Below are 25,977 nucleotides of genomic sequence, written 5' to 3'. Positions count from 1 at the left end.
GTAAATAAACCTAATTTAAGTATAAAAGAACACAGATTTTTTTATCAGAATTGTATCAGTTAATTATTTAGTTCAACTTGTGTGAGTGATAAAAAGGCTTTAAGTAAAAAATTAAATTGAGAAAATATAAAATATTAATTACAGTTTGCATAAATGGACCCTTAAACTTTGAATACAACTGCTCTATATTTAAAATTATTATTACATATTTTTATTTTAGGGTAATGTAATGTCACACTGCAGCACAATTCTGTTTCACCTCCATTTATCTCTAAGTACCCATATATAAATCAGTTAGTCGTATTTAGTGTCAGGTACACGTCTGTGTACAAAAGGTGTCTTGTTCCGATTATGCAAATTAACTTCATACACTTCACACTTACAAAGATGCCAGAACAAACAAGCACTTAAAAAAGCAGATGCTAAAATAACCTCTGAGAATGAAGTAATCCTTAATAGACCACCAACAACACTTCTACTAATCGTATGTGCAGTGTCATCAGTAGTGAGCAAATAAGAACTTCTGTAGTCAGTTCCAGCTGTTGCAGCAGTTCTGTTTCTGCAATTTTTTTCTATTTTATTTATACATTTTCTCCCCTTGTTCTCCCAATTTAGCATAGTCAATTCATCTTCCGCTGCTGGAGACTCCGGTCGTGTCTGAGGAGGGTATTTTGCCTGCTTCACGCTCCCTCAGACGCTTGTGTAGTCTACTGACTTATTCTTATTCGGCCATACTTTCAGTGAATTTGCGCCTGAGCCCAGTATTCACGAGCCGAGAGTCACGCCCTGATTTCTGTGCTCCTCCACTTACTGTACAGGCGCCTCGGGCTACTAACCAGGGTCCTTGCACAGCATCGAAGGCCCCACCCAGTTTCAGTGCGGTCTCTTCCCACCTGGCAGACTTAATGGCCAATTATGTCTGCTGCATGCATTGCTAATTATGCGCCCGGCCGACCGGGAGCAGTGCTGAGGTTCGAACTCGGGAGTTCAGAATCCCAGGGCTGGTGCGCTAGCGGAATATCCCGTTTTTTGCCACTTTGTATACAGTAGCAATGTGTTTGTACAGGTACTTATACGAATACGAATACGAATCCTTTATTGTCATTGCACATTGTACTTGTACACATGCACAACGAAATTGAAATACAACCCCCCCTAGGTTCAAGAAAAACAACAACAGCAAACAATATATATATATACAAATATAAATATAAAAAAGCACTCAAACTAAACAGAAGCAGGAAAAGAAGCTATTGCACATGTCCAATAAATGTCCCATTTAAATTTAAATTATAAGTTGCACATGTCCCATTAAAGACCCGTTGAATGACAAATGATGTGTCACATGTTTGTGTTTAACAGAGCTATGGCCCTGTTGTAAAAACTGTCTCTCAGTCTATTAGTCCTTGTTTTGATTTGCCTGTAATGTCTACCAGAGGGCAGCAGTTCAAACATTCAGTACCCTGGGTGTGTACTGTCTTTTTTAATTTTGTGTGCCCTCCTGAGACAGCGGTTGTTGTTATATCTGTTTACATACATGTGGTATCTGTGTTACATCACTTATCATCACACACATTCAGGGTCCTCAGGTGGCACAGCAGTAAAACACACTAGCCCACCAGCACTGACATCTAGAGCTCACAAATTCAAATCTCAGCTCTGCTACTGGTCTGTTGCCACAGATTCGATTGGCTAACGTCTGCCGGGTGGGAGGGCTTCAGGGATTCCTCATCTCTGCTACAATTACAGCCTCTGCTGGCTGGTCAATAGCGCCTGGACAATTACTGACCTACTGGTCTTGGTACGCTTCTCACATGAATTTTAAACAATCCAGATTTTGTCTGTTAAATCTGAAATTCGTTAAATGGAGGTCTGTTAAATGGAGGTTCCATTATATTTGTATGACTGGGCACTGATGTTGGTCAAGAAAGCACCTGTTTTGCATTTGGTGTGAGGTATCAGAGCAGCCTTGCAACCTTACTCACCTCTCAGAGTCTTTGATACAGTAACAACTAAGTAAAAGTTTACCTCGTGATGCTTAATGATTATTAATAGCAACAATAATGCAATAATAATAATAATAATGATAATAATAATAGTGGGCAATCACAAAGGGGGCAATTACTTTTCCACACATTTGGATCTGTTGGCATATTTGTTCATATTTTTACAGCATGAAGGCTTACTCATGATCTACTGATGCAGAATTTAAATGCTTCTGAGAATCTGTTTCTTTCCCTTGTAGAATACAGAATGCTCGAAAGCTCCAGTTATTTTTTACGTCTTCTTTTGGCCCTGGCAGCTGAAGTACAGGAGTGTTCTCACTTCACCTCCCCTCTCATTATTGCATTTTTACACAGATAACAGCACCCTCCCAGGCGTCTAATCTCCACTGCGACACGCAGTGCATCGTTCTTACTTAGTGCCATGGCACTGCAGTAATTGCGGAGGAAAAACATTAATCTACATGAGTGGAAACACTGAAATTTGAGGAGTTCACACCCATTTACAACCTTTCACGGTTCGTTTCTTCTGAAACACAGAGTCAAAATAGAATTATCGAGCAACCTGGGTGGCCGGCCGACAATATCGCACGGGTCGTGTGATCGGTGAATACAGATCTTGTCTGACATGTGAGGCTTTTACTGATTGGTTGTGTTTTTTGGCAGAAGGAGGGACATGCGAGGTGATCGCCGCGCACAGATGCTGTAACAAGAACAAGATTGAGGAGCGATCACAAACAGTCAAGTGTTCCTGTTTACCAGGAAAAGTGGCGGGAACCACGCGGAATAAACCCTCCTGTGTGGATGGTGAGTGCTTTCATGTGTAAGCTAAAACATCAAGAGATACAATATTTCAGTATGTAAAGATTTTATTATTAAGGTATGACAGTGCCACGTCATGCCGCGGCCAGAAGCTTTTCTGACAGCCAGGCTCAGCAGGCCAGTTCTATTAATGTGCTAGCTTTTTTATTGGAACTGTGTCGGATATGCCTTCCTTTTGGCCCATTTGGCTATATTTATCATAGTAGCATTATAATTTCTCCTACAGTGCCATTTGAATGCTTGAAGGCCAGGCAATTTTAACAGCGGTTTCCAGTCTTGCCCTACACGAGCTGAGATTTCTCTTGATTCCCTGAATCTTTTCACAATATTATGTAAGGTAGATGGTGAAAGACCTAAATTATTTGCAATCTTGCATGAGAAATTGTTTTTTTTTGGTGCAAAGTAGCAAACTTTAACCCATCTTTGCCTGCAAAAATTGAGCTCATTCCTTCACCTGTTACAAATTCACCTGCTTATTGTGAGATGTTTCAAATTGGTGTAACTTAATTATTACATTTTATCTTTCCTTCTACTTTTCATCAAATTCTAAATGTGCTTATATTTACAAAATACACCGATCAGCCATAACATTAAAACCACCTCCTTTCTACACTCACTGTCCATTTTATCAGCTCCACTTACCATATAAATCTACAATTACTGACTGTAGTCCATCTACTTCACCCTGTTCTTTAATGGTCAGGACCCCCACAGGACCACCACAGAGCAGGTATTATTTAGGTGGTGGATGATTCTCAGCACTACAGTGACACTGACACGGTGGTGGTGTGTTAGTGTGTGTTGTGCTGGTATGAGTGGAACAGACACAGCAGCATTGCTGGAGTTTTTAAATACCGTGTCCACTCACTGTCCACTCTATTAGACACTCCTACCTAGTCGGTCCACCTTGTAGATGTAAAGTCAGAGACGATCGCTCATCTGTTGCTGCTGTTTGAGTTGGTCATCTTCTAGACCTTCATCAGTGGTCACAGGACGCTGCCCATGGGGCGCTGTTGGCTGGCTATTTTTGGTTGGTGGACTATTCTCAGTCCAGCAGTGACAGTGAGGTGTTTAAAAGCTCCATCAGCGCTGCTGTGTCTGATCCACTCATACCAGCACAACACACACTAACACACCACCACCATGTCAGTGTCACTGCAGTGCTGAGAATGACCCACCACCCAAATAATACCTGCTCTGTAGTGGTCCTGTGGGGATTCTGACCATTGAAGAACAGCATGAAAGCAGGCTAAAAAAGCATGCAGAGAAACAGATGGACTACAGTCAGTAATTGTAAAACTACAAAGCTTTGGAATGAACTAGAACATCAATTGAGGCTTTCTTGACCAACATCAGTGCCCAGAAGTAGTACACATTCTCACAGACATGCTTCAAAGAGTGCTGAAACAATCACAGAGAGGTCACTGTGATTTAATACTATTTGTTTTTGAAATGGGGTGTCCAGCAAGCTCATGGTTAGGTGACCATGGCAGTCAAATTTTTAATAACTTTTGCAACTGTTTGTGGCTTTTCTGAAAGTACAGAGAATCTGCTTCACTCAATTTTTTGTCTTCCGCTGCTGAGAGATACCAGATTGCATCCAATAAGAGCATGTCGCTGTACACGCCTCTTCCAATACATGTACAGCCTCCTCTACTCACCCCTGCGTTCTGTACAGGCATCTCTTCCGCCAATCAGGGTCCTTACACAGCGTACGAAGACCCACCCGCCCACACATAGTCCGGCCCCCACCCTGCAGATACGGTGGCCAATTAGTATCTGCTCCAGGCACTGCCAATTATGCCGCCATATGGCACCCAGCCGACCGGTGGCAACATTGAGTTTCGAACCCAGGAGTTCAGAATCTCGGTGCTGGTGTGCTAGCGGAATATCCCACTGCGCCACCTGGGCGCCACCAGAGTTTACATATTCAAAATAAAAAAAATAATGTAAGCTTTACTATTCAGTTCACTCTGAATCACACAGCACGATCTTACCCACCACCGACTTAACAGCAGGTACAGTGTTATTGGGTTTCAGCTTTTCTCTTACTGCCTACATACTGCTTGCTTTTACTGACCACACAGCTGTCCTCCAGAAAGCTTTCTTTTCCTTTTTATTTTTTCTTTCCTCCCTGTGCACTCTGGCAACCCAGTTCTGCTGCATGACGCCCTCGCTGGCCGAGTAGAGCCTCAGGCTAACACTGGCAGGCAGTCAGACCAAAGAGGTGAATCTGTCTGGTCTTTGCTTTCTTAGACACATGCTAACAGCAATAAAATTTAATCAGGGTGTGTTGCTTCATTCTTGCATGATATCAGTCTAGCCAGCGGCAATGCAAAGCTCTCTCGACTGTACGTAGTGACAGCTGTGATTTACCAGCTTCTAATTAATAGCAGCCCCTGGTAGTCAATCATAGTGACACACTCATAGATAGCATAAGCATAAGTTGAGGGCTTTGGCAAAGAGACCGCTGTTCCATGTACTTTGTACTTATGGACAGTGTTTGTACAGAAAATCTTGGGGTCTGAAGCTGTGTAGAAATGACTGCATGTGAGATTCCAGATGTGAAAACTAGTTAAAATCCACTTTCTTTCAGACCTCCCATTGTAAAGCTTGTGTCTCATTCTAAAGAGTGCAATCAAACTAGTCCTGGTCACTAACCACTAATGAGGAAATAAGAGGTAACAATATAGAACTGTTTCTTCCACCAACCTCATAATGGAAGTTGCAGTGTTTTATTTTTGACCCAGCAGAGTTTGTTATATTTACAGAGAACTCATTATTTTTTGGATAAGGAACAGCATGTTTTTTTACCTCATTACTAGCCCTAATTTGCCTCTGTCCCAACTTTTTTTAAATGTGATGCAGGCCTGAAATACAGGGATGTACAGTGTATCACAAAAGTGAGTACACCCCTCACATTTCTGCAGATATTTAAGTATATCTTTTCATGGGACAACACTGACAAAATGACACTTTGACACAATGAAAAGTAGTCTGTGTGCAGCTTATATAACAGTGTAAATTTATTCTTCCCTCAAAATAACTCAATATACAGCCATTAATGTCTAAACCACCGGCAACAAAAGTGAGTACACCCCTTAGTGAAAGTTCCTGAAGTGTCAATATTTTGTGTGGCCACCATTATTTCCCAGAACTGCCTTAACTCTCCTGGGCATGGAGTTTACCAGAGCTTCACAGGTTGCCACTGGAATGCTTTTCCACTCCTCCATGACGACATCACGGAGCTGGCGGATATTCGAGACTTTGCGCTCCTCCACCTTCCGCTTGAGGATGCCCCAAAGATGTTCTATTGGGTTTAGGTCTGGAGACATGCTTGGCCAGTCCATCACCTTTACCCTCAGCCTCTTCAATAAAGCAGTGGTCGTCTTAGAGGTGTGTTTGGGGTCATTATCATGCTGGAACACTGCCCTGCGACCCAGTTTCCGGAGGGAGGGGATCATGCTCTGCTTCAGTATTTCACAGTACATATTGGAGTTCATGTGTCCCTCAATGAAATGTAACTCCCCAACACCTGCTGCACTCATGCAGCCCCAGACCATGGCATTCCCACCACCATGCTTGACTGTAGGCATGACACACTTATCTTTGTACTCCTCACCTGATTGCCGCCACACATGCTTGAGACCATCTGAACCAAACAAATTAATCTTGGTCTCATCAGACCATAGGACATGGTTCCAGTAATCCATGTCCTTTGTTGACATGTCTTCAGCAAACTGTTTGCGGGCTTTCTTGTGTAGAGACTTCAGAAGAGGCTTCCTTCTGGGGTGACAGCCATGCAGACCAATTTGATGTAGTGTGCGGCGTATGGTCTGAGCACTGACAGGCTGACCCCCCACCTTTTCAATCTCTGCAGCAATGCTGACAGCACTCCTGCGCCTATCTTTCAAAGACAGCAGTTGGATGTGACGCTGAGCACGTGCACTCAGCTTCTTTGGACGACCAACGCGAGGTCTGTTCTGAGTGGACCCTGCTCTTTTAAAACGCTGGATGATCTTGGCCACTGTGCTGCAGCTCAGTTTCAGGGTGTTGGCAATCTTCTTGTAGCCTTGGCCATCTTCATGTAGCGCAACAATTCGTCTTTTAAGATCCTCAGAGAGTTCTTTGCCATGAGGTGCCATATTGGAACTTTCAGTGACCAGTATGAGAGAGTGTGAGAGCTGTACTACTAAATTGAACACACCTGCTCCCTATGCACACCTGAGACCTAGTAACACTAACAAATCACATCACATTTTGGAGGGAAAATGACAAGCAGTGCTCAATTTGGACATTTAGGGGTGTAGTCTCTTAGGGGTGTACTCACTTTTGTTGCCGGTGGTTTAGACATTAATGGCTGTATATTGAGTTATTTTGAGGGAAGAATAAATTTACACTGTTATATAAGCTGCACACAGACTACTTTTCATTGTGTCAAAGTGTCATTTTGTCAGTGTTGTCCCATGAAAAGATATACTTAAATATCTGCAGAAATGTGAGGGGTGTACTCACTTTTGTGATACACTGTATATTAACAAGTTAAATTATGAAATCATTAAATATCCTGGGTTTGTGCTGTCTGCAATTAAATAAGTCCAAGTAAATATAAGAAACACTGAGCTTTGTATTTGCATTTTCCATACTGTCCCAACTTTTTCAATACTGGGGTTCTTTCATGTTTGGATGTTGGAGCTTGGGTGTGAGTTGTAGATCTAGGTGTGGATGGGAGATATTTGTGTGTATGGAAGAGCTTGGGTGTGAGTTGTAGATCTAGGTGTGGATGGGAGATATTTGTGTGTATGGAAGAGCTTGGGTGTGAGTTGTAGATCTAGGTGTGGATGGGAGATATTTGTGTGCATGGAAGAGCTTGGGTGTGAGTTGTAGATCTAGGTGTGGATGGGAGATATTTGTGTGTATGGAAGAGCTTGGGTGTGAGTTGTAGATCTTGGTGTGGATGGGAGATATTTGTGTGTATGGAAAAACTTGGGTGTGAGTTGTAGATCTAGGTGTGGACGGGAGATATGTGTGTGTATGGAAGAGCTTGGGTGTGAGTTGTAGATCTTGGTGTGGATGGGAGATATTTGTGTGTATGGAAGAGCTTGGGTGTGAGTTGTAGATCTAGGTGTGGATGGGAGATATTTGTGTGCATGGAAGAGCTTGGGTGTGAGTTGTAGATCTAGGTGTGGATGGGAGATATTTGTGTGTATGGAAGAGCTTGGGTGTGAGTTGTAGATCTTGGTGTGGATGGGAGATATTTGTGTGTATGGAAAAACTTGGGTGTGAGTTGTAGATCTAGGTGTGGACGGGAGATATGTGTGTGTATGGAAGAGCTTGGGTGTGAGTTGTAGATCTAGGTGTGGACGGGAGATATGTGTGTGTATGGAAGAGCTTGGGTGTGAGTTGTAGATCTAGGTGTGGATGGGAGATATTTGTGTGTATGGAAGAGCTTGGGTGTGAGTTGTAGATCTAGGTGTGGATGGGAGATATGTGTGTGTATGGAAGAGCTTGGGTGTGAGTTGTAGATCTAGGTGTGGACGGGAGATATGTGTGTGTATGGAAGAGCTTGGGTGTGAGTTGTAGATCTAGGTGTGGATGGGAGATATTTGTGTGTATGGAAGAGCTTGGGTGTGAGTTGTAGATCTTGGTGTGGGTGTGAGATATTTGTGTGTATGGAAGAGCTTGGGTGTGAGTTGTAGATCTTGGTGTGGGTGGGAGATATTTGTGTGTATGGAAGAGCTTGGGTGTGAGTTGTAGATCTAGGTGTGGATGGGAGATATTTGTGTGTATGGAAGAGCTTGGGTGTGAGTTGTAGATCTAGGTGTGGATGGGAGATATTTGTGTGTATGGAAGAGCTTGGGTGTGAGTTGTAGATCTAGGTGTGGATGGGGGATATTTGTGTGTATGGAAGAGCTTGGGTGCGAGTTGTAGATCTTGGTGTGGATGGGAGATATTTGTGTGTATGGAAGAGCTTGGGTGCGAGTTGTAGATCTTGGTGTGGATGGGAGATATTTGTGTGTATGGAAGAGCTTGGGTGTGAGTTGAAGTATTTGGTTTGGATGGTGGAACTTGGTGTGGATGGTAGATCTTTGTGTGGATGGAAGAACTTGGCTTTGGGTTGAAGTATTTTGTTCTGGATGGTGGATCTTGGGGGTTGTAGAACTTGGTCTGGGTGGTAGAGCTTGAGTTTGGGTTGTAGTATTTATGTTTGTATAGTGTATCTTGGTTCTGAATGGTAACTTTTGGTCTGGATAATAGATCTTTGTGCTCCTTTGACATGGATGAGAAATGAAGAACTCATTAATAATAAAGCATTTTTGTCAAGGGCATTCTTGTTGTTTATGTGAGCTTGTGTGGTGTAATGGTACGAGCCACGTTGTTGGTAATAGCAGAGTTTTGGGGGTTTGAATCCTGGACTAGGCTCACTAATATAGTAGGTTCATGGTGTTACGTGAACCTAGCCATTGGGGGAACACATATCAGTGCACCATTAGTGCCAGTCCCAAGCCCAGATAAATATAAGGGTTGTGTCAGAAGGGGCATCCAGCTACACCAGGAGTGGTCCCTCATTGTTGCAGTGTCTAAAAATGAAGAAATATTTTTATAATATTAATAATATATTAACAGACTCTTCATACAGAACTGCTTTATTCACTTGCCTTAGTGCTCTTTGTTGCTCTGAGGCATAGCCTGTATATAATTTCCTACATAGCCACATGGGTTCTTGGGACCTGAGATGGATGGATGGATGGATGGATGGATGGATGGATGGATGGATGGATGGATGGATGGATGGATGGATGGATGGATGGATGGATGGATGGATGGATGGATGGATGGATAGATAGATAGATAGATAGATAGATAGATAGATAGATAGATAGATAGATAGATAGATAGATAGATAGATAGATAGATAGATAGAAATTAAATATAGATTAAATACTAAATGAACAAGCCACTCAGGTGGGAGCTGGGATTTCGAATTTTGGCTATATGAACAACGTTTGACTGTTCCTCATACAGGGTACACTGATGAAATTAGCCTCTGCTGGCTGATTGATGGTGTCTGCACAGAGTGGAGGAATAATGCTGATCAGGGCGTGGCTCTCTGTGCACAAGGCTGATTGCATATGAACTTGACTCATGCAGGTGAAAAAATGCTGTCGGCTACTGCACACATGTCGGAGGGAGCCTGTCAGTTTGCGCTCCTCAATTGATGCCATAGCCAGGGTTTAGTCCTGCCTTGTGCCCACTGTTTTCAAGTGGCACAGAACCCTTACAAGGATACATGAAAAGTTCCTTTTATCTGCTCCCGTTTGGGGTTGCCACAATGGATCATTCGTCATCATATTTGATTTAACGAGTTTTAATGCCGAATGCCCTTTCTGACACAGCCCTAATATTAATTCGGCCTTGGGACCAGCACTTAGGGTGCACTGATATGCTGATATGTGTCCTGTGCATTGGCTAGGTTCATGGAACACCATGTGCCTTTTAGGGGTGTGCTATATCGTATTGTTCACGATAATACCGGTATAATTTTTAAAACAATACAAAAAAGCCCATATCGTAATAATAGCGATATTCTGCGTTGTTTACGTAATGACGTCACACAGCTACGCAAATGGCGTACGTTCGTTACGTGGGTCATTTGGGCACAGCAACAAGTATGGCGGAAAGCGGCTCTGCGGTGGAGGAGCTCGTTTCAAAAACTTCAAGTCCACCATAAATTAATCTTTGGCAACCCAAACCCCAACAACCGCTTTGCCGGCAACTTTTTTGCGGAAGTATTTCTGCACGCAGGTTCACACAGGGACGCAATTCAACAGCGCACCTCCACCAAACAGTTCAGGCATACTCTTAACATTAATGTCAACCACCAACGCAGAAGTCGTACTACTGCTACTTAGTACTACTACTACTGTACTAAGTAGTAATTGTGGCGCGCTACGAGTAAAGGCGCCACCGGGCTCTGCGCGTTCCAGTGTTGCCAGATTGGGCGGTTATCCGCCAAATTGGGCAGATTTTGTTGGGAAATAATTTAATAGCAGTTAAATAACACTTCTATTTTAAAGAAAATATTCAGTTTTAAAAAGCTCCAGCATTGTAGAAGGCTATTAAAAGTAAAGTCAATTTTCAATGCTGATTTGGCTTAATAGTGTTGGCCAGTCTGTATCATATTGTTAAAAGAAAATTAAAATTAGTTTTCCATGCATTCACCCTAGCATGTTCTGGGGTTCAAATGAGTGTCATCATTACACACAAGTTGGCAGCCAAATTATAAAGTATTGCAAAGGAATATCTTTGAAATTCTTCCTCATAATGTTAAGGTTATAGGCTATATTTTGTTTTTTTTTACTTGTCAGGGAAAATAAAGAGAAAAAAAGCTTAGTAGTATGCGGGTCTTCGTGATGTAATTCTACATGGCACTCACTGCCTGTATTGGTAAATGAGTGAGTGACCACATTTTCCACAGTTTCTGTGCGACCCCTGTGTGAGCAATGGTCTCAGTCTGGCCACCCCTATGGAAATTGTCTGACTCCGCCATTACATTATGTTACATTATTTTTACTGGAAAGACAAAATACAGAAAAGTGTGCGTAATTCTTACATACGTCTTACATTTTTTTACGAAGTGTTAACTTATATTAATTCTAAATAAAAACTGAACATTTTTGCAATAGTGTTTTCTCGAAATAAATACAATATTTTTCAGTGTTTTGTTATATCGCCAAAAATATCATTATCGCAAAAATAACCTGAAATATCGGGATATTATTTTAGGGCCATATCGCCCACCCCTACTAACTAATAAAACACACATTATTCAATACATTGCATGGACTCATCATTTTCAGCAGTGATACAGTAGTAATGATCAACTGATAACCAACAAAGAAGTCATTGTTCGATTAACACAGTCTAGTTAAATGCTATTTAATTTCATTTTTAGCAGCTGACAATTGATTTTTATGAGATTTAAGGCTTACCAATACAAGGTAGGTGTACAAACTCATTTAGAAAAAGCCGCCTTTTTTATTTTGAAGTTTTTAAAAATACATTATTATTAATTATATCATGAGTGACGGAACTATTGAACATTAAAACCACATACAATTGCTGTTTTTTGTACATGTGGATCTATCTGCTTGTTGCATTATAATTATTATAATTATTGTTTTACAAGGTCTGTTAACGTTGGGGGAACGTTCGTGAAGGAACATTGAGGGAACGTTCGTGGGGGAACGTTGGGCGAACGTTCGTGTGGAAACGTTGGGGGAACGTTCGGGGGGAACATTGAGGGAATGTTTGTGGGGGAACGTTGGGGGAACGTTCGGGGGGAACGTTGAGGGAACGTTCGTGGGGGAACGTTGGGCGAACGTTCGTGTGGAAACGTTGGGGGAACGTTCGTGAAGGAACATTGAGGGAACGTTTGTGGGGGAACGTTGGGGGAACGTTCGGGGGGGAACGTTGGGGGAACGTTTGTGAAGGAACGTTGGGGGAACGTTCGTTGGGGAACGTTGGGGGAATGTTCGTGTGGAAACGTTGGGGGAACGTTCGGGGGGAACATTGGGGGAACGTTCGTGAAGGAACATTGAGGGAACGTTTGTGGGGGAACGTTGGGGGAATGTTCGGGGGGGAACATTGGGGGAATGTTCGGGAAGGAACGTTGAGGGAACATTCTTGGGGGAACGTTGAGGGAACGTTCGGGGGGAACGTTGGAAGAACATTCGGGGGAACATGGGGGGAATGTTCAGGGGGGAACGTTGAGGAAACGCTCGTGTGGAAACGTTCGGGGAACGTTCGTGAAGGAGCGTTGAGGGAATGTTCGTGTGGGAACGTTCGGGGAACGTTCGTGAAGGAGCGTTGAGGGAATGTTCATGTGGGAACGTGTCGTAACGGTGCGTCTCCTGTTGTTCTGACCTGTGTGTTTGTGTATGTGATGTGCATATATCTGTAAAAAACAAACATTATGGGGAGTGATTTCTGTACTGGATGTTGTACGTGGTCATGTTAGTTTATACTGGATGATCGCCCGACGTCGTCATTTATTTATTTATCTTCTTTTTATAGTATTTCTTGTTGTCGGCCAATAAACAACCAAATATTAATAAAATTGCATGAACTAACTCTGCAGTAAACAAGGAGCAAACAGCAATTAAACAACAAATAAAGCTGTTAAATAATAATAAAGTGCATGAAGCAGAACGCTGATTAAATTGCATTAAATGTTGTAATAGTTACACAGTAACATGAACAATTAGTTATACGTGTATTACAGAACTGAGTTCTATACAGTAAAAGAAAATATTAATGTAAATGTTGTGGTGACGGTGATGTAAAATAATTCAAAGTCCAAAAATGTGAGGGGGGGTTTAACGAGAACACTACTTTTAATACCACACAAGCTCAGTGCAAAACAACAGAAGAACATGAGCACAGCCGGAAACGATAAATTCTGATACCTTCCCTACACACTCGCTCCCTGCGCCCTGTAGTGCACTTAACATTCTTAAAGGGCCAGACAATATATTTGTAATTCACATTACACGACAGGAGATACCTTAGAAACAACTTTCTTTTTCTTAGAATAGCTCTTTTTTTTTAAGTAAAAATAGTTCTTGTGTGAAGCTTCCCCAGCATGAATTTTAATAAAAGTGCCTGTAAAAAATTTGGAACATGTAGCTTTGTCTCAGAAGTGTCTTTTTGTTATTACCTTATGGGATAAAAAAATATCGAGATATATATCGTATATCGCCGTTCAGCGAAAAAATATCGAGATATTATTTTTGATCCATATCGCCCAGCCCTAGTGCCTTTTGTATTTGTGAGCCCAGCTCGGGAATCAAACCCTCGGGACTTAAGAGGTTCGAATTCTCTGACCATTTCGCCTCACAAGCTCCCAAATGCTGTGAATGTAATGCAACAAACAATGTCCCTGTGACTACGTAGAACCAGACGAGCTACTGTAGCTCAATTGCTGAAGAAGTTAATGCTGGTTCTGATAGAAAGGTGTCAGAATATACAGTGCAGCACAGTTGCAGGGCTGTTTTTGCAGCAAAGCGGGGGACCAACACATTATTAGGAAGGTGATCATAATGTTATGCCTGGTCGGTGTATCTATGCGCTTTGAATTGAACCAAAAAATGTTAAAGGCAATTTCCGAACTACAATCACCCTGGTTTTCACATTATCTATAAATCTGGGTCTTTGCATTAGTAAAGGTCTATAAAACTGCTGTCCACTGTTGGCTGACTAGACACAGCTGCATTTTAAATAAGGACAGAATGTTTTAAAGTGTGCAGTGTTCAAGCAGGCTCTGCATTCGGGTCATTTTCGTACCATCCTGTCCCAGAAAACCCCGGCTCCTTAGGGTCTCTTATTATTATCGGCCTGTCCTTTTGACAAACGAGCCGCCCTCAGCTGCTACTTCAAGAAGAGGCACCAGGCTCAGCCCTGCCACGAAATACCAACTAAAAACACATTTCAGTCACACTTAATGATCCGGATAAGGCTCAACACCGAGCGCTGCGATGCACTAATAATTACAGAGAATGCATGTCTTTATTAAGCACAGGCTGCAGTGTTAATGCAAATCTTGCCTGGTTTTAACTCTCTGTTAAGCTTCCATGGTAGATGTAAGCGACGTCTCACTGGTGCCTATTGAAGCAGATTAAGGTTCTTTCTGTCTCCTCTTAAAGAGAAAGCTGAGTGAGATGAAGCTGATATGCTGGAATGTCAGACATCTTCAGAGTTAACATCTCTACGGCTGATGAAAGTGAGCCGGGATATTGGGGGCTATACGTTCGAGACATTTTGTTTACTTTCTGAAGGATAAAAGCAGTTTATAGACTGAATTCTTATCAAACAAGGAAGGAAGCCTCGCCTCAGGTGATACTAATATTGATTTTCTCATTCTCTGGCTAGGTCGAGCGGGCGAAAGCTCAGTGAAGGGGGGAGAAATGGAGCTTTTCAATTCAAAAAAAGTGACTTGTGTGTGCAATCTAGAATCCAACAAAGACAAGTCAGTGAGCAGGACAAATGTCTCTATGCATCAGCACACCACTGAATATTAAAAAAATAGATACCTGACCATGAGGTTGCCAGACATCCTATTTTGGTTGCCCCCCTCTTTTCCCTCAGTTCTTACAGCCACCACTCTTCAGGGAGGCCCTTACACAAAATCTTAGAGAGTGTGTGCCTGCAGGAATTTGCGGTATCACACAGTGATAGACGAGAAGACCTGACTTGCAACCGACATTGCAATTCTTCCCAACACGGTTCTCTTGAGTTAGGGTCAAGACGCTGTGTAGGCCAGTAGAGTTTCCACACATTAAACTAGTGAACCATGTTTTCAATGACCTGACTGTGTGGAGTGGCACAGTCATTCTAGAACAAAAGGGACTTTTTATAACTGGTTCCTCAAAGTTGGATGCAGAGGCTTTGTTTTTTCAATATTTGATTTTAAAGACGTGATAGCAATAGGTGTGCTAGTACCATATACCAAATAGTGACCATATAGGGATCATATTGTACCATATACCATATAGAGACCATATAGTACCATATACCAAATAGGGACCATATAGGGAATATATAGGTACCATATACCATATAGGGACCATATAGGGACCATATAGGTACCATATACCATATAGGGACCAAATTGTACCATATAGAAACCATATAGTACCATATACCAAATACGGATCATATAGGGACCATATAGGTACCATATACCATATAGGGATCATATTGTACCATATAGAGACCATATAGTGCCATATACCATATAGGAACCATAGTACCATATATCATTTAAGGATCATATAGTAACATATACCATATAGGAACCATAGTACCATATATCATATAGGGACCATAGTACCATATACCATATAGGGATCATATTGTACCATATAGAGACCATATAGTACCATATAGGGACCATAGTACCATATATCATATAGGGACCATATAGTAACATATACCATATATGGACCATATAGTACCATATAGTGTATAGGGACCATATAGTACCATATACCATATAGGGATCATGTTGTACCATATAGAGACCATATAGTACCATATACCATATAGGGATCATATTGTACCATATAGAGACCATGTAGTGCCATATACCATATAGGAACCATAGTACCATATATCATTTAGGGATCATATAGTAACATATACCATATAGGAACCATATAGTACCATATAGTGTATAGGGATCATATAGTAACATATACCATATAGGGACCATATAGTACCATATAGGGACCACATAGTACCATATAACATATGGGGACCGTATAGTACCATATACCATATAGGGATCATATAGTAACATATACCATATAGGGATCATATAGTAACATATACCATATAAAAACCATAGTGCCATATATCATATAGGGATCATATATTACCATATACCTTATATGGACCATATAGTACCATATAGTGTATAGAGACCATATAGTATCATATACCATATAGGGATCATATAGTAACATATACCATATAAAAACCATAGTGCCATATATCATATAGGGATCATATATTACCATATACCATATATGGACCATATAGTACCATATAGTGTATAGAGACCATATAGTATCATATACCATATAGGGATCATATAGTACCATATACCATATATGGACCATATAGTATCATATAGTGTATAGGGACCATATAGTATCATATACCATATAGGGACTATATAGTATCATATACCATGTAGGGACCATATAGTATCATATACCATATAGGGATCATATAGTAACATATACCATATAGGGACCACATAGTACCATATAACATATAGGGAGCACAAAGTACCATATACCTTATAGGGACCACATAGTATCATATATCATATAGTACTATATAACATATAAATACCATATAGCACCATATACCATATAGGGATAATATAGTACCATATACCATACAGGGACCATATAGTACCATATAGTGGACCATTTTCCAATCATACTTCAAATAATAACAATGGGTAATTCCTCTTTCATGGCTGATTCTGATTATATAGAGGTGTTTAGGTAAAAAATTGCAGAGCTCAAATAGCATTTTCCATTCCAAACAGGTATTCGTGAGAGCTTTGAGCAGAAACCTTGTGAGCGAGGTGAGACGTTCTTCTCGAGGGCGACGTCAGTAAATGACTAACAATTTTGACATCCATCACACCCAGCCGGCAAACCATTATTAGATGATGATGATGACTCCCTGAGAACTGGGGCCATTTGCCTGTGTCTAATGCTCTCAAATTCCCAGTATATGATTAGCAAATTGCCATTATGAATTGTTGGGTTCAAGTGTGTTGGTTGGAAACAATATGAATGCTCTAGTCATTTTGTTTTTCTTTTCAAGTGGAAAACAACAGATGATTACCAGGTTCAAATCCATTTATACATAGCAAATTATCAGAATTATATCTGCTTGGCTTCAAATCATCAGCCCGGGCATCTACAAATACATGATTGGCTATGTCTTGTGGGAGAAATAATAAATAAAGTCATAATTATATTTTGCCTATAATTATTTTTGCCTGTATTAATGACAACCCATTAAAAGCTTCTATAGACTCAGAGTATTTAAATGACACTGTTATTTTGTTTGTTTTGGGGTTTTTTTTAATTCTTTTTGGGTTGTCCTGTATTGCACTAACAATGGCTAGGCTGTTCGGCCATCCGCCCCTCAGACAGCCAATCCTTCTCAGGCATAGCCATCTGTGTAGATTTGGTAGAGTCAGAGTTACGTACCAGATTGGTCAAGGTTAGGTTAACAAAGAACACAACTAGTACTGCTTACCAGGAGGGTACCAGTGGAAACTGTGTAAGTGTTGGTACAAGGAGGACGATGAGAAGGAGAGGATGAAGACAGAAGAGGGTGAGAGCTTTGGATGTGGGATTGATACGGTGTGGGAAGAACTGTGGGTTGGTGTGACAGATTAGGATGTTCAGGACAGGGCAAGATGGAGATAAATGATCAGCTGTGGCGACCCCTAACAGGAGCAGCCGAAAGAAGAAGAAGATTAAATGTGTTTGCAATGTTTAAATACCAGAAGCTGGATTTGGTGTTATCTGCATTACCATGTCATAAGGAAGCTACACTGACCAGGTATAACATTATGACCACTGACAGGTGAAGTGAATAACACTGATTATCTCTTCATCACGGCACCTGTTAGTGGGTGGGATATATTAGGCAGCAAGTGAACATGTTATCCTCAAAGTTCTTGTTAGAAGCAGGAAAAATGGACAAGCGTGAGGGTTTGAGCGAGTTTGACAAGGGCCAAATTGTGATGGCTAGACGACTGGGTCAGAGCATCTCCAAAACTGCAGCTCTTGTGGGGTGTTCTCGGTCTGCAGTGGTCACTATCTATCAAAAGTGGTCCAAGGAAGGAATAGTGATAACTGGCGGCAGGGTCATGGGCAGCCAAGGCTCATTGATGCACATGGGGAGCGAACGCTGACCCGTGTGGTCCGGCTTTGTGTGGTTTGCCGGCTGGGTGTGATGGATGTCAAAATTGTTAGTCATTTACTGACGTCGCCCTCGAGAAGAACATCTCACCTCGCTCACAAGGTCCTACAGACGAGCTACTGTAGCTCAAATTGCTGAAGAAGTTAATGCTGGTTCTGATAGAAAGGTGTCAGAATACACAGTGCACAAAAGGGGGACCAACACAATATTAGGAAGGTGGTCATAATGTTATGTCTGATCGGTGTATAGCCTGTTAGCACACATTGTAGGTGTACAGTTAGAGACTAGAGGTTTTGTCTTTTTTTATGTACATTGTGTTAAACTTCCTCTAGTCTTTTATCAAAGCAAGCGTTTTGATCACATGATGCAACCACAGGACGGTTGGAGCTCTATTCTCCACCTAGCATTGACATTAAGGTGTTTAAAAGTCCAAACAACATGCTACACTTGCTACACTCATACGAATACAAAACACACCCACATATCATTACCATGTTAGTTTCACTGAAATGCAGAGAATGGTCCAGCAACTAAATAACATCTGGTCAGTGGTGGTCTTGTGGGGTCACTATTGAATAATAAATAAGAAATAGGGGATGACCAACATAACAACAGATGGGCTGCAGTCAGTAATTGTACTCCTCTAAAGTTCATGCAGTTTCATGTCAAGTGCAGCTTATAAAATATTCAGTAAAGGTACATACCAAGAAACCAAGAGTACTGTCAACAAAATCCATAATCTCCATAATCCAAAGTTTAGCTGCATTAAAGCAACTAGTTGTTTTGTACCAGTAATTGTACCAGTTTAATTGCATTTGCCAAATTTTAACTATTAGTTTTATGCAAATGAATGCATATATATATATATATATATATATATATATATATTCTCCCTTTTTTTTAGCGCAGCCAATTGCTCGATTGCATCATGCTTTCTCTCCACCAATGCCGATCCCCACTCTGATTTGAGGAGAAAGAAGCTAACCCACGCCCGCTCCGACACATGGGCAGCAGCCGTATGCATTTTGTCACCTACACTTTGACGAGCGCAATCCGGATCAGCATTGTGTACAAAGAGACACTCCCTGACAGCACTCTTTTCCCTTCTCTGAGAGAGACCCTATCCGGCTTTAATATCCCACTCCATCTGAACAACAGACCAATCGTTGTTCATGTGGCTGCTCAGTCCAGCCGGCAGGCAGAGCTGAGACTCGATACGATGTATTCGAGATCCCAGCTCTGGTGTTCCAGCATGTGTTTTTACCCCTGCGCCACCTGAGCGGCCCATGAATTCAGGTTTTTACATTCTTTTTTTTAAATCTTAATTTCTTTTCATTGTCATTGTGAGCATTTTAAATACCAAATAATAAACCAGGGGCCAATCAATCCCAGGGATTCATCCACCCCCGAACCAGACACCCCAATCCTTCAAACATCCATAGATAGTCAATCATGTCTGTGTAGACACCAAGCCGTTGAGATTCGGGCCGTTGAGCACCACCCAGGTCTCACTAGTTGTGAATAGACTGAAATAAAAAATAAAAACGATGGTTCGCTTTGCTTTTGTAGCATTTCAATTATTTCTGTAATACAAGTGTCATTTTTAATTTAGCTTAAGAATTAAGGATGCCTGTCGCTGCTACTAAAAAAAACAGCGTAAAACTAATTAAAAATATTGTGAATGTCATACTCAGTGGTTTAATACCTGGTAGAAATATTGCTGTACAATTAAAATGTGGAGAGAAAATTCTTCATGCTGCTTTGATTTCACCTAGGTTTAAATCAGCATTATCATATTATAATACCATTGTGTGCATAATGAAAGCTTAAAATGCTTTCAGCGTTCTGAGCACATCATTTATAAATCATCCCTCGCTGTGCCAGATCGCTCTTGTTCTCTGCATATAATGGCCCCTGCTCATGTCGAGTGAAAGTGATCACACTTTCACTGAGCAAAGAGAGTGACAACGATAGCTTTTTGTAAGGTCTACAATACTGGCGTTTTTTTTGACAAGGCATTGAAGTGAACCGTGAATTGAAACTGTATTTATGTTATTTCCTTTCTATTAGTGTCAGCAGATCTGTCTAAATTATACATGTGGGGTATCAGACTGGTAGATGATTTGGGATAAAATGATTTTTAATTTAACGAATGTAGCATTTCACTCGAACAGCTTTTTAAATGAGGCAAACATCAGCTTTTACAAGACAGCGGTTTCCTACACTGTCAGGAGAGCAACCATGCAAATGTAACTATAATCAATACTGAATTATTCATCTCAACTCAGCTAGAAGATGGTGAAAGCAATGTCCTTGGTTCACAGGTCCAGTGGTTTCCACAGGTCTGAAATAAGCTTGGTGGAAGACCAGGGTGTGACAGTATACAATCTAAGCAATTGAGGGTTAAGGGCCTTGCTCAGGGGCCTAACAGTGCCTGCTAGAGATCTCTATTGTGTTTGAGGAGGGTATATTCCAGCATATGTGCAGTCCCACAACCCCTTCTGTCTCCTAACCAGGGTCCTTGCACAGCGTTTAAAGACCCCACCCACTTACTCCGGTCTTTTCCCACCTCTGCTGGCAGGTCGATTGGGCCTGCACAGAGACGGGGAATAATAGAGATCAGTGAGTGACTCTCCGTATGCGATACTGCTCTCTGTGTGAACTTGCCTTGTGCAGGTGAAAAGAAGTGGTTGGCTGCTGCACACATGTTGGAGGGGGCATATGTTAGATACACCAAAATCAAAACTTTTCAAAGCTCCTTCTCCATTACCATGAGTGCTATCTAAAGCATGGCCAAAAGTATTTGGACATCCCATTTTAAAAATGAATGGTATTAAAATAGTGATCTACATGTGATCAGCTATGACAACAGCAACACTTCTGAGAAGACTTTGAAGTATGTCTGTGGGAATTTGTGCCCGGTCAAAAGAGCATTTGTAAGGCTGGGCACTGATGTTGGTCAAGAAAGCCTCAGTTGATGTTGTAGTTCATTTCAAAGCTGTTTATTGGGGATGAGGTCAAGATTCTAAGCAGGCCACTTGAGTTTTTTTAACTAAGATTTTTTTCTTGTCTTTATAGAGCTTGCTTTGTGCACCAGGGCACAGTCATGCTGGAACAGGAGAGGGCCTTCCCTAAACTGTTGCTACAAAGTTGGAAGCATATAGTTTACACTTGTATTGGCTGAAACACATGAATTAAAAAAAAAACTAAAAGGGTCATAATACTATTATATTTATTTTTCCCTATTTACTGGGGTGGGTTGACTCATAACACCGTACCGGTAAATTGCTGGTAAATTCTTGGTTGAAATCGATTTTTGTTATAACCACAGTGTACCTAAATTGTTTACCAGATTAACAAAGAACGAGCTTAAAAGATAATTAGTTTTATTTGCATAATATTATTTCCAAATCGTTTATTTAATGGCCTGTTACCATGCTAGCATTTCGTGCTTGTTTGTAAAATGCGTGATGTGTTGACGTGTCCTTTCCCACAGCCTCTATTGTAGTGGGAAAGTGGTGGTGTGAGATGGAACCATGTCTGGAGGGAGAAGAGTGCAAGACTCTGCCAGACAACTCGGGCTGGATGTGCTACTCCGGGAACAAGATCAAAACCACCAGGGTGAGAGCGAGTTCATGTGCATGCATTAAATTTTAGTGATTATTTTAAACATATAACCTTATTATATTCTCATTACGCTTCATCAAAACATGCATAGATCTTTATTACATTGCTGTACCAGTAAGTGTGGATGAATGCATTAGCTCTTGTACTTTTAATGGTTTAACCTAAGCCCATGTTTTGAATGAATTAAACTTGTATGTTTTTTCTAACTCTACTGCTGTATGTGTTTGTGTGTTTTAGAACACTCATCCGTATTCATCATTGTAGCAGTGGGTTCAGCTCAGCGCAAAACAAGGTTTGTTGTCTTTCACAGACACAAATGGCTGTAGCAAAGCTGCTTGTATGAATATAATCCTGTCAAATTTCTCACTCACCCCGTGTTCGGCATTTTACGGCCTCACTAGAAAATCTGTTTTCTTATGTGGAATCCACCCAGACATCAATGTTGGGTGGGTCAGAATGCCACTCTTTATTGCCGGTCCTTGTTTGTTTTTTGTTTTTTTCTAAAATCTGGGGTGTTGCAGGCAGTCAGAGCAGCCTGTTCTGTCCACTTTCTGCATCACAGTCTGCAGATGTTTTTGTTTCATTTGTTACTTTGTTTCTGTTATTTTGACCACCTTATTTATTTGCAATTGTCCCATTTTTAATCTATTTATTTATGCATTTTCTCTCTTTTTCTCCCGATTTAGCTTAGCCAATTAGTCTTCCCCTGCTGGGGATCCCAGTTGTGTTGGGGGAGGGTATATTTGCCTGCTCCACGCCCCTTTCAAAGCATGCGCAGTCCCACAAACCCTTCTTTTTTGCCCGTGCCTCAGTGGATTCACACATGAGCCTCATCCACTTCTACACAGGTGCCTCGGTTTGCTAACCAGGGTACCTGCACAGTGTTTGAAGATCCCATCCACTTAGTCTGGTCTTTTCCCACCCAGCAGACTCAATTGCCAGTTTTATCTGCTGCAGGCACTGCCAATTGTGCCCACTAGATGGCGCCCAGCCATCCTGTAGCAGACCTGCCGGTATGCTAGCGGAATATCCTGCTGCACCACCTGGGCGCCAAATTGTCCCATTTTTTGTTTGTTCTACCTTGGTTAAGCATTTTGCTCTTGGGTTCATTTTTCGTTTATGCAGGTGCCAGGCTTCAACCCGTGAGATGTGACCTGATCCATCCTGTTACAAAATTAATACTAACAGCTTTCTATCAATGCTTGCTTTTGTTAACTCATCTGTCATTTATGTGCTAACAATCACCTACATGCAAATACTATATACTTAGACAAGTTTGGGTACTAATAAATAAATAGCTGAAATATGAAAATGTAGAAGTGTGAAATGGATCACACTTTAGATACTTTAGAACATTTCACACAAAAATTTGTTATTCTTGTGTTAATGTAAGACATTTTAATCCGAGAGGTGAGAACAAAATATTTGTCCCCTTCTTAATTTCGTCTGTGTAATTGGTTGATAAAAAAATTAGATTTGTGTGATTGGTTAATAAAAAAAATTGGTTGATGGCACCTCCTAGTTCCTCAGTCAACCAAATAGTTGAATGCAAATCAGTCAACCAGTTAATTAACTGACTTCAGTTAGTCTTCAAGTAGACTGGACAAACCCAAGCTTGATTCCGTCAGCACACTATGCCATGATCAAAGTAATTCTGGGAAAATAAGAAGGTTATTGAAATATAGCAGGAACATGACAGCTGGTCTGACATTTGCCAGAAAACACCTGAATATAACCTAAATAAAACACCTGAATGTTTTTTTGGCTAATGAACAGTCCATGATTTAAAGCCCAGTCTTAATTAGCTAATGCAACAAGACAACACAAAAACAGGTCCACCTTTAAATGACTTAAAAGATAGTAAACTAAGGTTTTGGAGTGGCCTAGTCAAAGTCCTGACTCAGCCATAACATTAAAACCACCTCCTTGTTTCTAATCTCAGTCCAGCCTGCTTTTACCCTGTTCTTCAATGGTCAGAACCCCCACAGGACCACTTCAGAGCAGGTATTATTTAGGTGGTGGATGATTCTCAGCACTGCAGTAACAATGACATGGTGGTGGTGTGTTAGTGTGTGTTGTGCTGGTATGAGTGGATCAGACACAGCAGCGCTGCTGGAGTTTTTAAATACCGTGTCCACTCACTGTCCACTCTATTAGACACTCCTACCTAGTTGGTTCACCTTATAGATGTAAAGTCAGAGATGATCGCTCATCTATTGCTGCTGTTTGAGTTGGTCATCTTCTAGACCTTCATCAGTGGTCACAGGACGCTGCCCACGGGGTGCTGTTGGCAAGATATTTTTGGTTGGTGGACTGTTCTCAGTCCAGCAGTGACAGTGAGGTGTTTAAAAACTCCAGCAGCGCTGCTGTGTCTTATCCACACATAACAGCACAACACACACTCCTGGGAGAGTTCTGACCATTGAAGAAAGGGGGCTAACAAAGCATGTAGAGAAACAGATGGACTACAGTCAGTAATTGTAGAATTACAAAGTGCTTCTATATGGTAAGTGGAGCTGATAAAACGGACAGTGAGTGTAGAAACAAGGAGGTGGTTTTAATGTTATGGCTGATCGGTGTATAATGGTGGTACCGCCAGTTATTACATTTTGGTAAGGGGACAATGATTTTTTCACATTGATGATCCACTGTATTGTATAAGCATCTGAAAATATTTAGTGTTACACAATATGCATAAATAAATGAAATCAGTGCAGCGCAAAAAGAAAACATTGAAGAAAACAATGTTTCTATTTTTTATACTTGTTTGAATTCATATTGCATTAATGTAATCTTATTTTTATTTCAGGGGAGCAAGAGGTCATCAGTGAAAGAAATTCCTTCAGTGCAAGAGAGTTTGTGAACTTTAACCCTGTGTCGGCTGTTTCAGTGTTTGGCTTGCTACCAAATGACGTGAACATTTGGCTGACTATGGAAGTAATTTCCCGTGGACACTTTTACATTCATTTATTCTTTTAATTTGAACGTTTTGCTTTGTGCTGGTAAAACTGCTGTCAAACTGAGACTTATCCTGCTCGTTTCATTCCCTCAAACCAGATTTCACTTCCTTCATGACGTTTCTTCTGATTCCTGTTTGCAGACTGGACTGAGCTAGCAAACTCACCAACGGTGATTAATAGTGTGTTTATCTAAAAAGGAAGACTTTTCAGAAGAGTAAGCAAAGCATCATCAGGAATCCCTGTGGAAACCTATTTCCTGCCATTAAAACCAACAGCGAAGAACATTTATTACGTATTACACATTGTTGATGTCTGAAAATGTTATGATCGTAAGCGGAGACTGAGCAGTTAAAATCATCACAGGTACATCTAATATGCATATTCCTTTATTTAAAATTGTAAATCTGAAAGCACAGACAAGCACATTTTAAACACCATTAAAGTGTTTTAAGAAGATGAAAGCACTCTTTTATGTCCTCGGAAAGCAGCTGCTTTCTGGTTCTTTCGGGTTCATTAACTTCATGTTAAATTACTACAGGATCATTCACAGGACTTCTGTGTCAGAGCTGTAGGACTTATTTTTATAAGGTCTGATGGAAATCTGCTTCTGCATGCAGATATGAAATAACATGACATTTACATACTTGGAATTGAGTTTATGTTTAGCTGTAGGCGTTCATAATACAGCTGGTGAATTGTAGGGCATTAGAGAGACTCACTTGACGGTGGCCTACTAAACACACTGCTCCTAATCCAGAGAAAATTGACTTCACATGAGGAAGTAGTCTGCTGACAAACTGCTTAAGCAAGAAAAAGCTTTTCTCAATTGAAAATGGTAAGTTGGAATAAAAATCACATTTTAGTTTACTCTTGAGATTATTATTTACCTGTTCTGGTTTACTTTGAAGTGAATTGTTTTGCTGCATCGCTGTTTCCACAGATTGATCAAAAGCTGAGCTTTATTTGTTGTTATCATGAAGACCCAGGTTTGAGTTAGACTGAAATGAACTGTGGGATTTCTACAAAGGACAGTCTGTAAAGGACTG

General features: G+C 41.0%; 1 protein-coding gene across 2 annotated transcripts in view; it reads left to right on the top strand.

Moving 5' to 3' along the window:
• tafa1a (TAFA chemokine like family member 1a) overlaps positions 1 to 25,346 on the top strand; it is a 113,686-nt gene extending 88,340 nt beyond the window's left edge. Inside the window, exons 3-7 of one of the 2 annotated variants that reach the window (XR_010015387.1) lie at positions 2,670 to 2,810; positions 21,841 to 21,965; positions 22,209 to 22,263; positions 24,781 to 24,908; positions 25,029 to 25,346. Coding sequence is in view for 1 of the 2 variants with exons in the window: in XM_063015464.1 (XP_062871534.1) it covers positions 2,670 to 2,810; positions 21,841 to 21,965; positions 22,209 to 22,235 (293 nt within the window). In the remaining variant the exon portion in view is untranslated. Of the gene's footprint in view, positions 1 to 2,669; positions 2,811 to 21,840; positions 21,966 to 22,208; positions 22,264 to 24,780 lie in introns of both variants that reach the window. The other variant, XM_063015464.1, reaches the window with a different exon arrangement.
• The last annotated feature ends 631 nt before the right edge of the window (positions 25,347 to 25,977 follow it).

This window comes from Trichomycterus rosablanca, chromosome 19 (assembly GCF_030014385.1).
Source record: "Trichomycterus rosablanca isolate fTriRos1 chromosome 19, fTriRos1.hap1, whole genome shotgun sequence".
Classification (NCBI taxonomy): domain Eukaryota; kingdom Metazoa; phylum Chordata; class Actinopteri; order Siluriformes; family Trichomycteridae; genus Trichomycterus; species Trichomycterus rosablanca.
The sequence above is the reverse complement of the archived record's forward strand: the minus strand, read 5'-3'. Positions and strand labels throughout refer to the sequence as shown.